Below are 13,229 nucleotides of genomic sequence, written 5' to 3' on the forward strand. Positions count from 1 at the left end.
TCACGATAAAATATCATGGTAACATGAACTTTTTACGTTTTACATAAATTTCACCTGAAAACCAGATATCCCTAACTATCTGCGAGAAGTGTACATCTCATCCTGCAAACAATAATATTGGAACACGAAAATAGAAAATGGCCCAGTCCTAAAGGGGTTAACAAAAAATTATTAGACCTATAACGTGGGCGATCGGCATCTAAATAGTTAAAAAAATCGGAATTGACATATTCAGTGTAGATCGTCCCCTAGTGGCTGTTCTGTGAACTGCAGAAGACTGGAAAGGTAGCAAAGGTAGGCGGGGTCTACGTATGCACAGGGGCGGGGCACGAGAGAGCAGTGAGAAGTTGACGGTAATGGCCTCTCCGAGCAGGACTATCGTCTGTCTGCTGAGGAATGACCTGCGCTATCACGATAATGAGGTACTGGCCGCCATGCTGCTCCTGTATATCGCCGTGTGCATGACTCTGTTCTGAGCTGCTGCAGATACACGAGGCGCTGGTTACACAACAGCCGGGCAGCGCTGCCGGCTGTGACTGCTGAGAGCACGCTGATTGGCTGATGGAGCACCTTGTATAACACGGGGGCGGGGCTGCACTACAGCAGAGCTCAGCTGCGGTCGCCAATCACCATAGACCTAGAGCTGTATAGTCTGAGAGAAAAGAAGCATTTGTGTGACACATAGTCCTGCCATTGTGTGACGCATAGTCCTGCCATCGTGCGACATATAGTCCTGCCATCGTGCGACACATAGTCCTGCCATCGTGCGACACATAGTCCTGCCATTGTGCGACATATAGTCCTGCCATTGTGCGACATATAGTCCTGCCATTGTGCGACATATAGTCCTGCCATTGTGTGACACATAGTCCTGCCATTGTGTGACATATAGTCCTGCCATTGTGTGACACATAGTCCTGCCATTGTGTGACACATAGTCCTGCCATTGTGTGACACATAGCCCTGCCATTGTGTGACACATAGTCCTGCCATTGTGTGACATATAGTCCTGCCATTGTGTGACATATAGTCTTGCCATTGTGTGACATATAGTCCTGCCATTGTGTGACATATAGTCCTGCCATTGTGTGACATATAGTCCTGCCATTGTGTGACACATAGCTCTGCCATTGTTAGACACATAGTTCTGCCATTGTGCGACGTATAGCACTGCCATTGTGTGACACATAGTTCTGCCATTGTGTGACACATAGCTCTGCCATTGTTAGACACATAGTTCTGCCATTGTGCGACGTATAGCACTGCCATTGTGTGACATATAGTCCTGCCATTGTGCGACGTATATGTTGCGGGCAGCGGGGCGCTGCGCTCACCACGCTCGGGTCCGGCGCTGCTGCTGCTGCTCGGTGGCTCGAGCGGTGGGCCGGATCCGGGGACTCGAGCGGCACTCCTCGCCCGTGAGTGAAAGGGGTGTTTTGTGGGTGTTTGGGATGTCGGTTTGTGACGCCACCGACGGTGTGTGGTGAGGTTGGGGCACCACCACTGCTCTGTGCGGGGATCCCGGGAGCGATGACGGGGAGCAGCTGGGATGTTTCTCTCCCCTCCGTGGGTAGGGGGATTTTGGTAGTCCCGGGGCCCGGAGTTGTTGTCTGTTTGGTGGATTGCGGGGCTTGGCCAGGTGCAGGGTCGCGGGGCAGCGCAGTGCCGGACGGCACGGTGGTACTTACTCAGCCAGTAACGCCCACGGAGTCTCTGGTAAAACAAACGGCTGGATGGACGAGTCCCACAGACGGCTGCGACGGTCACTCCCGGTAGGTTGGCGGTAACTGTCTCTCCCTGCACCGGTGTTATGTTCTCGGCCCCGATGGCTTCCCACCGGTAACCCGCTCCCCAGCAGTATATTTGCCGGAGGAGCCCCTTTTGCCCGCAGGCGCTGGCCCTGGGAACTCTAGCTGTGGCGGTAGCTGTATTTCCCTTCACGGTTGAGCGGTTGCCTTCAATCGGGTCTTATTGCTGGGAAACCCCGGAGGTTCCCGTCGCTGACGGATTTGACCGGTTTAACGGTGACTCCTAGCCTGGTCGGGGTCCATAGGCCCTGCCGGATGGTGCTGGCTTCTCTTCGCTCCCCGATCCGGTACCGGTGGGCCACCGCCTGTCCCTGGTCCTTACGGTTGTGCGTCAATCGGCCTCTCCTGCAGACGGTCACCACCGTCTGCCAACCTTGCAGTTTCTGTGCCCGGGCCACGTACCCGGACACGGCCAGTCAGTTCCTCCACTACCACTTCCCTAACTCACACTCTAAACTCAACTGCCTTCCTTTTGCCGCCTCCAGGACTGTGAACTCCTCGGTGGGAGGAGCCAACCACCTGGCTCCGCCCCACCTGGTGTGGACATCAGCCCCTGGAGGGAGGCAACAAGGATTTGTGTCTGACTTCGATGTTCCTAACCGGGGTGTGGGGTGTGTTGTTGCAGTACCTGTGACGTCCTGGCCTGTCCAGGGCGCCACATATAGTCCTGCCATTGTGCGACGTATAGTCCTGCCATTGTGCGACGTATAGTCCTGCCATTGTGCGACGCATAGCCCGACCATTGTGTGACGCATAGCCCTGCCATTGTGTGACACATAGTCCTGCTATTGTGCGACGCATAGTCCTGCTATTGTGCGACGCATAGCCCTGCCATTGTGCGACGCATAACCCTGCCATTGTGTGACGTATAGCCCTGCCATTGTGTGACGTATAGCCCTGCCATCATGTGACGTATAGCCCAGCCATCATGTGACATATAGCCCAGCCATCGTGTGACGTATAGCCCTGCCATTGTGTGACGTATAGCCCTGTCATTGTGTGACGTATAGCCCTGTCATTGTGTGACGTATAGCCCTGCCATTGTGTGACGTATAGCCCTGCCATCATGTGACGTATAGCCCAGCCATCATGTGACATATAGCCCAGCCATCGTGTGACGTGTAGCCCTGCCATTGTGTGATGTATAGCCCTGCCATCGTGTGACGTATAGCCCTGCCATAGTGTGTCGTATAGCCCTGCCATTGTGTGACATATAGCCCTGCCATCGTGTGACGTGTAGCCCTGCCATTGTGTGACGTATAGCCCTGTCATTGTGTGACGTATAGCCCTGTCATTGTGTGACGTATAGCCCTGCCATCGTGTGACGTATAGCCCTGCCATCGTGTGACGTATAGCCCTGCCATCATGTGACATATAGCCCAGCCATCGTGTGACGTGTAGCCCTGCCATTGTGTGACGTATAGCCCTGTCATTGTGTGACGTATAGCCCTGCTATCGTGTGACGTATAGCCCTGCCATCGTGTGACGTATAGCCCTGCCATTGTGTGACGTATAGCCCTGCCATCGTGTGACGTATAGCCCTGCCATTGTGTGACGTATAGCCCTGCCTTTCTCTCTAATCAGTTGAGAGAACCTCGGAAAGAGATATATGAGTTACAAACTGCCCTTCAGACCACCATAGTGGGCTGACTGACAGATTCTCATTTGACTCATTCTGCAGCTAGTGAGAGACAGTGTAACAGGGGCTTTAGGAGATAAAAGGTGGAAAAATTATAATGAAGCCTAATTGCCTAAATTATTTTAGACCCAATTATATACAGCTAAGTTATAAGAACAAAATTGTCCCAAAAGGTAGTATCATAGTTTTTAAGGTTGAAGGGAGACTCTAAGTCCATCTAGTTCAACCCGTAGCCTAACATGTTGATCCAGAGGAAGGCAGAAAAACCCCAATGTGGCAAACAAGTTCCAATGGGGAAAAACTTCCCTTCCTGACTCCACATCCGGCAATCAGACTAGTTCCCTGGATCAATACCCTGTCATAAAATCTAATATACATAACTGGTAATATTAAATTTTTCAAGAAAGGCATCCAGGCTCTGCTTAAATGTTAGTAGTGAATCACTCATTACAACACCATGCGGCAGAGAGTTCCATAGTCTCACTGCTCGTACAGTAAAGAATCATCGTCTGTGATTATGATTAAACCTTCTTTCCTCAAGACGTAGCGGATGCCCCCGTGTTCCAGTCGCAGGCCTAGGTGTAAAAAGATCTTTGGAAAGGTCTCTGTACTGTCCCCTCATATATTTATACATTGTGATTAGATCCCCCCTAAGCCTTCGTTTTTCCAAACTAAATAACCCCAAGTTTAATAACCTGTCTTGGTATTGCAGCCCACCCATTCCCCTAATAATCTTGGTCGCTCTTCTCTGCACCCTCTCCAGTTCAGCTATGTCCTTCTTATATATCGGTGACCAGAATTGTACACAGTATTCTAAGTGCGGTCGCACTAGTGACTTGTACAGAGGTAGAACTATATTTTTTTCATGAACACTTATACCTCTTTTAATACATCCCATTATTTTATTAGCCCTGGCAGCAGTTGCCTGACACTGTCCACTAAAGTGAAGTTTACCATGCACCCATACACCCAAGTCTTTTTATGTGTCTGTTTTACCAAGTGTTCTACAATTAAGTACATAATCATAAATGTTATTTCCTCTACCCAAGTGCATGACCTTATATTTATCTACATTAAACTTCAATTGCCACTTCTCAGCCCAATCCTCCAATTTACATAAATCTCCCTGTAATATAAAATTATCCTCCTCTCTATTGATTACCCTGCAGAGTTTAGTATCATCTGCAAATATTGAAATTCTACTCCGCATGCCCCCAACAAGGTAATTTATAAATATGTTGAAAAGAAGAGGGCCCAATACTGACCCCTGTGGTACCCCACTATGAACTGAGACCCAGTCCGAGTACGTACCATTAATAACCACCCTTTGTTTCCTATCACTGAGCCAGTTTTTAACCCAGTTACACATATTTTCCCCTATCCCCATTATTCTCATTTTATGTACCAACCTTTTGTGTGGCACCGTATCAAAAGCTTTTGAAAAGTCCATATACACAACATCCACTGCATTTCCCTGGTCCAGGTAGACAAACCCTTTAAATTAAATTACACTCAATAGGAAGAAAATGGAGGGTATTTTGCACAAGGGGTTACGGCAGAGGTGTATATATTCTTGGTGCAACTTGTGCAGTCGCACAAGAGCCCAATAGGTAAAGGGGCCCATTTCCACCTCCAAAGAAGGAATAAAGCCCAGTGCCCACGATGTGTAGTTTTGACGCAGATTTTCAGAAATCTGCAGCAAAATCTGCATGTCCATTGTGAAGCCAGCAAAGTCTCTGAGAATTCAGAAGTGCTGTGCCCACGTTGCTTATTTTTCCCTTGCGTATTTGGTGCAGATTTGGTGCAGGAAAAAAAGAAATCTGTACCAAATATGCAAGGGAAAAATACTCAACATGGGCACAGCACTTCTGAATTCTCATAGACTTTGCTTCACAATGAACATGCAGAATTTGCTGTAGATTTCTGAAAATCTGCGTCAAAATCCGCCTCAAAATCCGCAGCGTGGGCACTGGGCCTAATTGTGCATTATGAGGAGTTATTGGATTGCAAAGGGCCCATTTACTATTCTTTCACAAGCGCCCTCTTCCATCTGTGTCCGCCAGTGGGTTATGGACTGCCCACTATTTATATAATCTGCGGTCCTGGTCCTTGATGTGGTTAATAAGCTGTTGATAGAGCGGAGCTCTGTCACACTGTCCTATCTCTGGTCAGAAGCTCTATGCGGAGAATAAAGGGGTCCTCCTATCTTGTTCGGTCCTGTGATTGCCGGGGGTCCTATGTATGTGCACAGGACATGTACACTGTTTCCTGTATGTTGTAGGTGTTGCTGTGGGCTCACAGAAATGCAGATCATATCGTCCCGCTCTACTGCTTTGACCCAAGACATTATTTGGGAACACATTACTACAATTTCCCCAAGACGGGACCCCATCGCTTGAAGTTTCTGTTAGAAAGCGTGCAAGACTTGAGAAACACACTCAAGAAAAAAGGAAGGTAAGACTGATTGTAGGACTTCAGTAAAAAGGAAGGTAAGAGTATGTTCACACGTGGAGTTTTTGCTACAGTCTTTTTTGCTGCATTTTTTTCCAGAATCACATACTTGTTTCATTTTCTTGGCGTTCTAAAACTGCAGCATGTCAATTCTTTAAAGGGAACCTGTCAGCTGCAGTATCAGTATGCACCAAGAGCCACAAGCAGTTCTGCGTACATATTGCTAATCCCTGCCTAACCGTCCCTGTATACACTAGCATAGATAAAGAGATCTTTAGAAAAAATATTTCTAAAGATCTTTTATTGTATGCGAAGGAGCAAGGGGACTAGTCCCCTGGGCGTTAGTTCCCCGGCCAATTGGCCCCATTAGCATGTTAGTACACCCCTGTGGGCTTGCTAACATGCTAATGAATGCGCAGGGTCAGAGAATGATGTCACTCACCTCTCTGCAGCCATTTTGTCCGACGGGGTATTTCGGCTCAGTGCGCATGACTCCAGACTTTGGGTCATGTGCACTATGAAGCCGGGTGTACGCGTCCTGGATTCAAACTGAAGCAGTGCGCATGGCTGAAACTTCGGGATCATGTGCACTGAGCCAAAAGCCAGTGTCGAACGCGATGACAACGGAGAGGTGAGTGAGATCATCCTGTGACGCTCCTTATTCATTAGCATGATAGCACGCCCACAGGGGTGTACTAACCTGCTAATGGAGCCGACTGGCATCGGGAACTAACGCCCAGGAGACTAGTCCCCTTGCTCATTAGCATATCATAAAGGATCTTTAGAAATACTTTTTCTAAAGATCTCTTTATCTATGCTAGTGTATACAGGGATAGTTAGGCAGGAATCAGCAATATACCCAGAACTGCTCGTGGTTCTGGGTGCATATTGGACCTGAGAGGTTCCCTTTAAGCATTTTTCACCCTCAGTAATACTAATGAATGGGGGGGAATGCAAGTAAACGCACACAAAACTGCTTATATTTCACTCATTATTTTTCCTGCTAAAACCTTTTTTGAGAGAAAAACGCTGTGTGTGAATTAAGACTAATTGTAGCACTTCTGTTTGTATTTGGGAACATGCAATGTAGACCACGACTCTCATCATCTTCCCTATCTGTTCTCCTTCATATTTTCCCAGCAATCTGCTTCTCAGAATGGGTCAACCTGAAAATGTCTTAGCGGATCTGATCAAGCAGATGGGTGCGGTGTCAGCCGTGGCTCTACAAGAAGAGGTACGTTCAGTCTGGTGACCCCCGGCCCATGTAGACATTTAGTCATTGTGACCAGTGAGGAAAAATGGTTACCCAGAAGAGTGTCTGACATGGTAGGTGTTTTGTGAAGATTGGGTTTGGGTTTATCTGAGATTATCTACCTGTATTCTGAGCATTTGTAGAATATACTGTATACAGGCCGCAGGTGGTGAGTCTATACTGTGCTCGGGAATATGGGAGCTTGGGCTTACATGTCACCTTAGATGCTTCTAGGGCAGAATACATCTCTGTCATCATACTCTGATAAAATCAATTTTCATGATCTTCCATCAGTCTGGGTCTATAGGTCTTCACATAGTTACTTTGGTTGAAAAACCTAGGTCCATCTAGTTCAACCTTCCTCCACCGATTATATATTTTGTCACTAAATCATTTATAACCGACGGAAGAATTCATCCAGCCCTTTTTTAAAAGTTGTTATAGTATCTGCCATTACTACCTCTTGTGGTAGGACATTCCAGTCTGACTGCTTTAACTGTAAAGAACCCTTTCCTATTTAGTTTCTGGACTCGCCTTTCTTCCACTCGCAGTGAGTGCCCCCTGGTCCTTACTATTGTCTTTGGAAGAAATAAGTCATGTGCCAGTCCTTTATATTGACCACACATGTATTTATACATATAAATGAGATCTCCTCTGAGACGTCTTTTTTCTCTGCTAAACAAATCTAACTTTTCCAACCTCTCATCATATGGGAGGCCTTCCATTCCTTGTAATAATCATGTTGCTCACCTTTGAACTGACTATAACTTCTAAATGTTCTTTTTAAAATGTGGAGCCAAAAACTGGATCCCAGATGTGGCCTTACAAGTGATTTATAGAGGGGTAACAATACATTGGGATCCCGGGATCTGTTCTCTCTTTTTATACACCCTAAAATCTTGTTTGCTTTAGCAGCTGCTGCCTGACATTGAGTGCTGCTGCTCAGCTTACTTGTAACCAGAATACCCAAGTCCTTCTCCTGTTCTGTGGTCACGGTATTATACTGTATATCCATACAATCCAGCTTCCCATGACTTCAATTTTTTTGAAGTCCATTTGTAGATCTTCAGAAGTGTTAAAAATGTAGATCATAACCTTAATCAAATTCTGTTATAAATGCAATAGCTACATAATTTTACTGCTTTGCCCGACTGTCTAGTGAGGAAACCAGTTAGATATGTGAATGCAAAAGGTTTTATATCCAGGACTATCGTATTGATGACATAGCCTTAGTATGACTGTGAGTTTGCTGTAGGTCTGACAACCTGGCCACTCATGATCATCTGTCAGCAGGTCCTACACCTGCAGAAAGTATATAGTGTATGGAGCAGGAACACTACAGCTCTGCGCACCATGTAGTGGCCTTTTGTTGGGTGCCAGTTTAGCTCCCATTCACTTCAGTAAAGGCTACTTTACACACTGCGATATCGGTCCCGATATCGCTAGTGTGGGTACCCGCCCCCATCTGTTGCGCGACACGGGCATATCGCTGCCCGTGCCGCACAACATCGCCCAGAGCCGTCACACATACTTACCTGTCCGGCGACGTCGCTGTGATGGGCGAACCGCCTCCTTTCTAAGGGGGCGGTCCATGCGGCGTCACAGCGACGTCACTGAAACGTCACTGAACCGCCGCCCAATCGCAGCGGAGGGGCGGAGATGAGCGGGACGTAACATCCCGCCCACCTCCTTCCTTCCGCATAGCGGCCGGGAGGCAGGTAGGGAGAGCTTCCTCGCTCCTGCGGCGTCACACGCAGCGATGTGTGCTGCCGCAGGAACGAGGAACAACCTCGTTACTGCTGAAGTAACGATAATTGGGAATGGACCCCCGTGTCGCCGATTAGCGATTTTTCACTGTTTTGCAACGATGCAAAATCGCTAATCGATGTCACACGCAACGGCATCGCTAATGCGGCCGGATGTGCGTCACGAATTCCGTGACCCCAACGACTCCGCATTAGCGATGTCGTAGCGTGTAAAGCCCGCTTAAGAGTTGCGCTGTAGGATCTGAGAACAACCGCCACACGGTGCACAGAGCTGTAGTGTTCCTGCTCTGTATACTCCATTGTTCCGTTGGCCGCCGGACCTGCATTGTGGAGCTGCTGGATGTCGGCCTTTCAACAATCTGACATTCCTGACTAGTGATGAGCGAGCACTACCCTGCTCGGGTGCTCAGTGCTCAAAATGAATAAGCCGGGCGCTCAGATGGCCTCGACTCGTGTACCGAGCATAATGGAAGTCAATGGGAAACTCGAGCATTTTTGTGGAAGATCTTCCTGAAAAAGTACAGTACTTGAGTTTCTCATGGACTTCCATTATACTTGGTACTCGAGTTGCTCTCGTCCGGGCATCCGATTTTTTTCATTTGGAGCACCCAAGCATGGTAGTGCCCACTCATCACTATTCATGACTTCTCCTAAGGCCAACGTCATGCCCAACACTCCTGGACAAGTTAAGTCATATAAATAACCTATAACAACTAATCTTTAGGCAACAAAGGAAGAGCTGGATGTCGAGAAATCCATAAAACAAGTCTGCACCCAGCATGGTGTTAGGTTTCATACAATCTGGGGCTCCACGTTGTATCATCGAGACGATCTACCCTTCAGACATATCTCTAGGTAATATTTTCATTCTTGCAAGTGTCATGAATGTAAATCAAGGATTGTACCCTACTTTGCGAGTGTGGTGCCTGCTCCTAGCATGTACTCGCTATACAGCCAGCTATATGGACACTAACTGATGTCATGTTATCTTATGGTTTTCATGTTTGTAGTTTACCTGATGTCTATACCCAGTTCAGAAAGGCTGTAGAGGCGCAAAGCAAAGTACGGCCAACATTACAGATGCCAGAGAAGTTGAAGTCTTTGCCTCCAGGCCTGGACGAAGGCTCCGTCCCAACAGCTGAAGATTTTGAGCAACAAGGTTGTAGCATTCTGTTGAATGGTCATTAACACTTACTGATCAAATAATCTGTGATACAACTACACAAACTTATAGGAAAGTTTAAGTGTGGTAGTATCTGTATAAGGTGCTCTACGCACTGCATTTAAAGGGATTGTCCACTACTAGACAACCTCTTATGATTAGTTCAATTGTGCAACCTAAAATGAAAAAAAAATATATACTTCCCGGACCAGCACCATTCCTCCAATATCGGCAATGTTGACCCCTGCAGCTGATCAGCGATTGCAGATTGGCTGCAGCTTTCACCATTCCATCAGACACGCTGTCTGATGAGCAAAGAAGATGCTTCACATCTGTGAGGACCCAGAAAGTTTCTTCTAACCATCTGTGAATATTGTTAGGTGTTTTTTAAATAAACAACTTGCTTTGGTGTTATGGTTCTCTATAATGTTACGGATTTCTGTCTCATGGGTGACAGATCCGTTGACAGATCCGAGATCAGCGTTCCCGTGCAGTGGTGGGGAGAGTCAAGCTTTGCAGAGGCTGCAGCATTATTTTTGGGACACGGTAAGTAATGAAGGTATTCAGTATTTCTTGTCACAACTAGTGTTCTGCTCTTCAAACGTTGCGTACGTGTCATCATTGGAGGGTGTAAAGCCGATAATAATTGTAATAAAACTTGGGTAGAAAAAATACAAAAATCCTTTGACAAGATAAAATTACTTCTAGCAACTCTAGATGTAAACTAATAATTGTATAACTTTTAATTCCTTGGTGCCATCTCTCGTATTTTCAGCAGAAGGCAGTAGGGATAGTACCTGCTGAGATTACTATATACACAGCAGATGTCGCGTTCCCCACAAAGGCCAGAATCTGAGATATCTTCTCTCCGGTTATAGAACACCTTAAATGCTGTGGTCAGTTGTGACCGCGGCATCTTGTCTGTTAGACATAAGGAGAGCGCTCCCTCTATCCTCCCATTGATCCCTTCCACAATGTGACTGCAGGATATCTATGGGTGGTAAAATCAGCCTAATGATGGACCCCAGGTCTCCCATCTTAGTACTCATATTAATCCCTGCCATGTGCGAGACAAAAATGGAGAGAATGCTTACCAGACACTTCTCTGCAGTACAGAAGTATCATAGTGTTTTGTACAATATTTCAAATGATTGCATGATACCTAGTGGGGCTACAAAATGTTAAAGGGAATCTGTCACCAGGTTTTTGCTCCCCCATCTTAGAGCAATATAATATAGGGGCAGAGACCCTGATTCCAGCGATGTGTCACTTACTGAGCTGTTTGCTGTCATTTTGATAAAATCAGTGCTGCAGATCTAGCAGTTATACAGAACTAATGAACATGCTGGACTACCTGGCAGCACAGCAAGTAGTCCACTTATGATAAAATTACTGTTTAATCAGCAGTAGATTATCAAAACAACACTAAGCAGCCCAGGAAGTGACACAATTCTGGAATCAGTGTCTCTGCCCCTACCTTATGCTGCTCACAGATTAGGTGGAAAAATCTGGTGACAGATTCCCTTTAAATAAAATAAGGAACTGACCGTGTATAGTGTAGTGCTTGGTTGGGTTGTGTGAGGTGCTAGCTGTGCCATGTACCGTAGTCTGGTAAGTCGGGTCATTTACCTTCCCCATGTTTTCCTTTTGTTTTTCTTTTATTATAATTAATCCTATTTACAGTTAGGTCCAGAAATATTTGTACAGTGACACAAGTTTTCTTATTTTAGCTGTTTACAAAAACATGTTCAGAAATACAATTATATATATAATATGGGCTGAAAGTGCACACTCCCAGCTGCAATATGAGAGTTTTCACATCCAAATCGGAGAAAGGGTTTAGGAATCATAGCTCTGTAATGCATAGCCTCCTCTTTTTCAAGGGACCAAAAGTAATTGGACAAGGGACTCTAAGGGCTGCAATTAACTCTGAAGGCGTCTCCCTCGTTAACCTGTAATCAATGAAGTAGTTAAAAGGTCTGGGGTTGATTACAGGTGTGTGGTTTTGCATTTGGAAGCTGTTGCTGTGACCAGACAACATGCGGTCTAAGGAACTCTCAATTGAGGTGAAGCAGAACATCCTGAGGCTGAAAAAAAAGAAAAAATCCATCAGAGAGATAGCAGACATGCTTGGAGTAGCAAAATCAACAGTCGGGTACATTCTGAGAAAAAAGGAATTGACTGGTGAGCTTGGGAACTCAAAAAGGCCTGGGCGTCCACGGATGACAACAGTGGTGGATGATCGCCGCATACTTTCTTTGGTGAAGAAGAACCCGTTCACAACATCAACTGAAGTCCAGAACACTCTCAGTGAAGTAGGTGTATCTGTCTCTAAGTCAACAGTAAAGAGAAGACTCCATGAAAGTAAATACAAAGGGTTCACATATAGATGCAAACCATTCATCAATTCCAAAAATAGACAGGCCAGAGTTAAATTTGCTGAAAAACACCTCATGAAGCCAGCTCAGTTCTGGAAAAGTATTCTATGGACAGATGAGACCAAGATCAACCTGTACCAGAATGATGGGAAGAAAAAAGTTTGGAGAAGAAAGGGAATGGCACATGATCCAAGGCACACCACATCCTCTGTAAAACATGGAGGCAACGTGATGGCATGGGCATGCATGGCTTTCAATGGCACTGGGTCACTTGTGTTTATTGATGACATAACAGCAGACAAGAGTAGCCGGATGAATTCTGAAGTGTACCGGAATATACTTTCAGCCCAGATTCAGCCAAATGCCGCAAAGTTGATCGGACGGCGCTTCATAGTACAGATGGACAATGACCCCAAGCATACAGCCAAAGCTACCCAGGAGTTCATGAGTGCAAAAAAGTGGAACATTCTGCAATGGCCAAGTCAATCACCAGATCTTAACCCAATTGAGCATGCATTTCACTTGCTCAAATCCAGACTTGAGACGGAAAGACCCACAAACAAGCAAGACCTGAAGGCTGCGGCTGTAAAGGCCTGGTAAAGCATTAAGAAGGAGGAAACCCAGCGTTTGGTGATGTCCATGGGTTCCAGACTTAAGGCAGTGATTGCCTCCAAAGGATGCGCAACAAAATATTGAAAATAAAAATATTTTGTTTGGGTTTGGTTTATTTGTCCAATTACTTTTGACCTCCTAAAATGTGGAGTATTTGTAAA

General features: G+C 46.2%; 1 protein-coding gene across 1 annotated transcript in view; it reads left to right on the plus strand.

Moving 5' to 3' along the window:
• The first annotated feature begins 330 nt into the window (after positions 1 to 330).
• LOC142244496 (cryptochrome DASH) overlaps positions 331 to 13,229 on the plus strand; it is an 89,285-nt gene continuing 76,386 nt past the window's right edge. The window contains exons 1-6 of the mRNA XM_075316729.1: positions 331 to 422; positions 5,729 to 5,901; positions 7,039 to 7,132; positions 9,641 to 9,771; positions 9,927 to 10,075; positions 10,536 to 10,624. Coding sequence (XP_075172844.1) covers positions 357 to 422; positions 5,729 to 5,901; positions 7,039 to 7,132; positions 9,641 to 9,771; positions 9,927 to 10,075; positions 10,536 to 10,624 — 702 coding nt within the window. The 5' untranslated portion in view covers positions 331 to 356. The remainder of the gene's footprint in view (positions 423 to 5,728; positions 5,902 to 7,038; positions 7,133 to 9,640; positions 9,772 to 9,926; positions 10,076 to 10,535; positions 10,625 to 13,229) is intronic.

The sequence above is a fragment of the Anomaloglossus baeobatrachus genome, chromosome 6 (assembly GCF_048569485.1).
Source record: "Anomaloglossus baeobatrachus isolate aAnoBae1 chromosome 6, aAnoBae1.hap1, whole genome shotgun sequence".
Taxonomy (NCBI): domain Eukaryota; kingdom Metazoa; phylum Chordata; class Amphibia; order Anura; family Aromobatidae; genus Anomaloglossus; species Anomaloglossus baeobatrachus.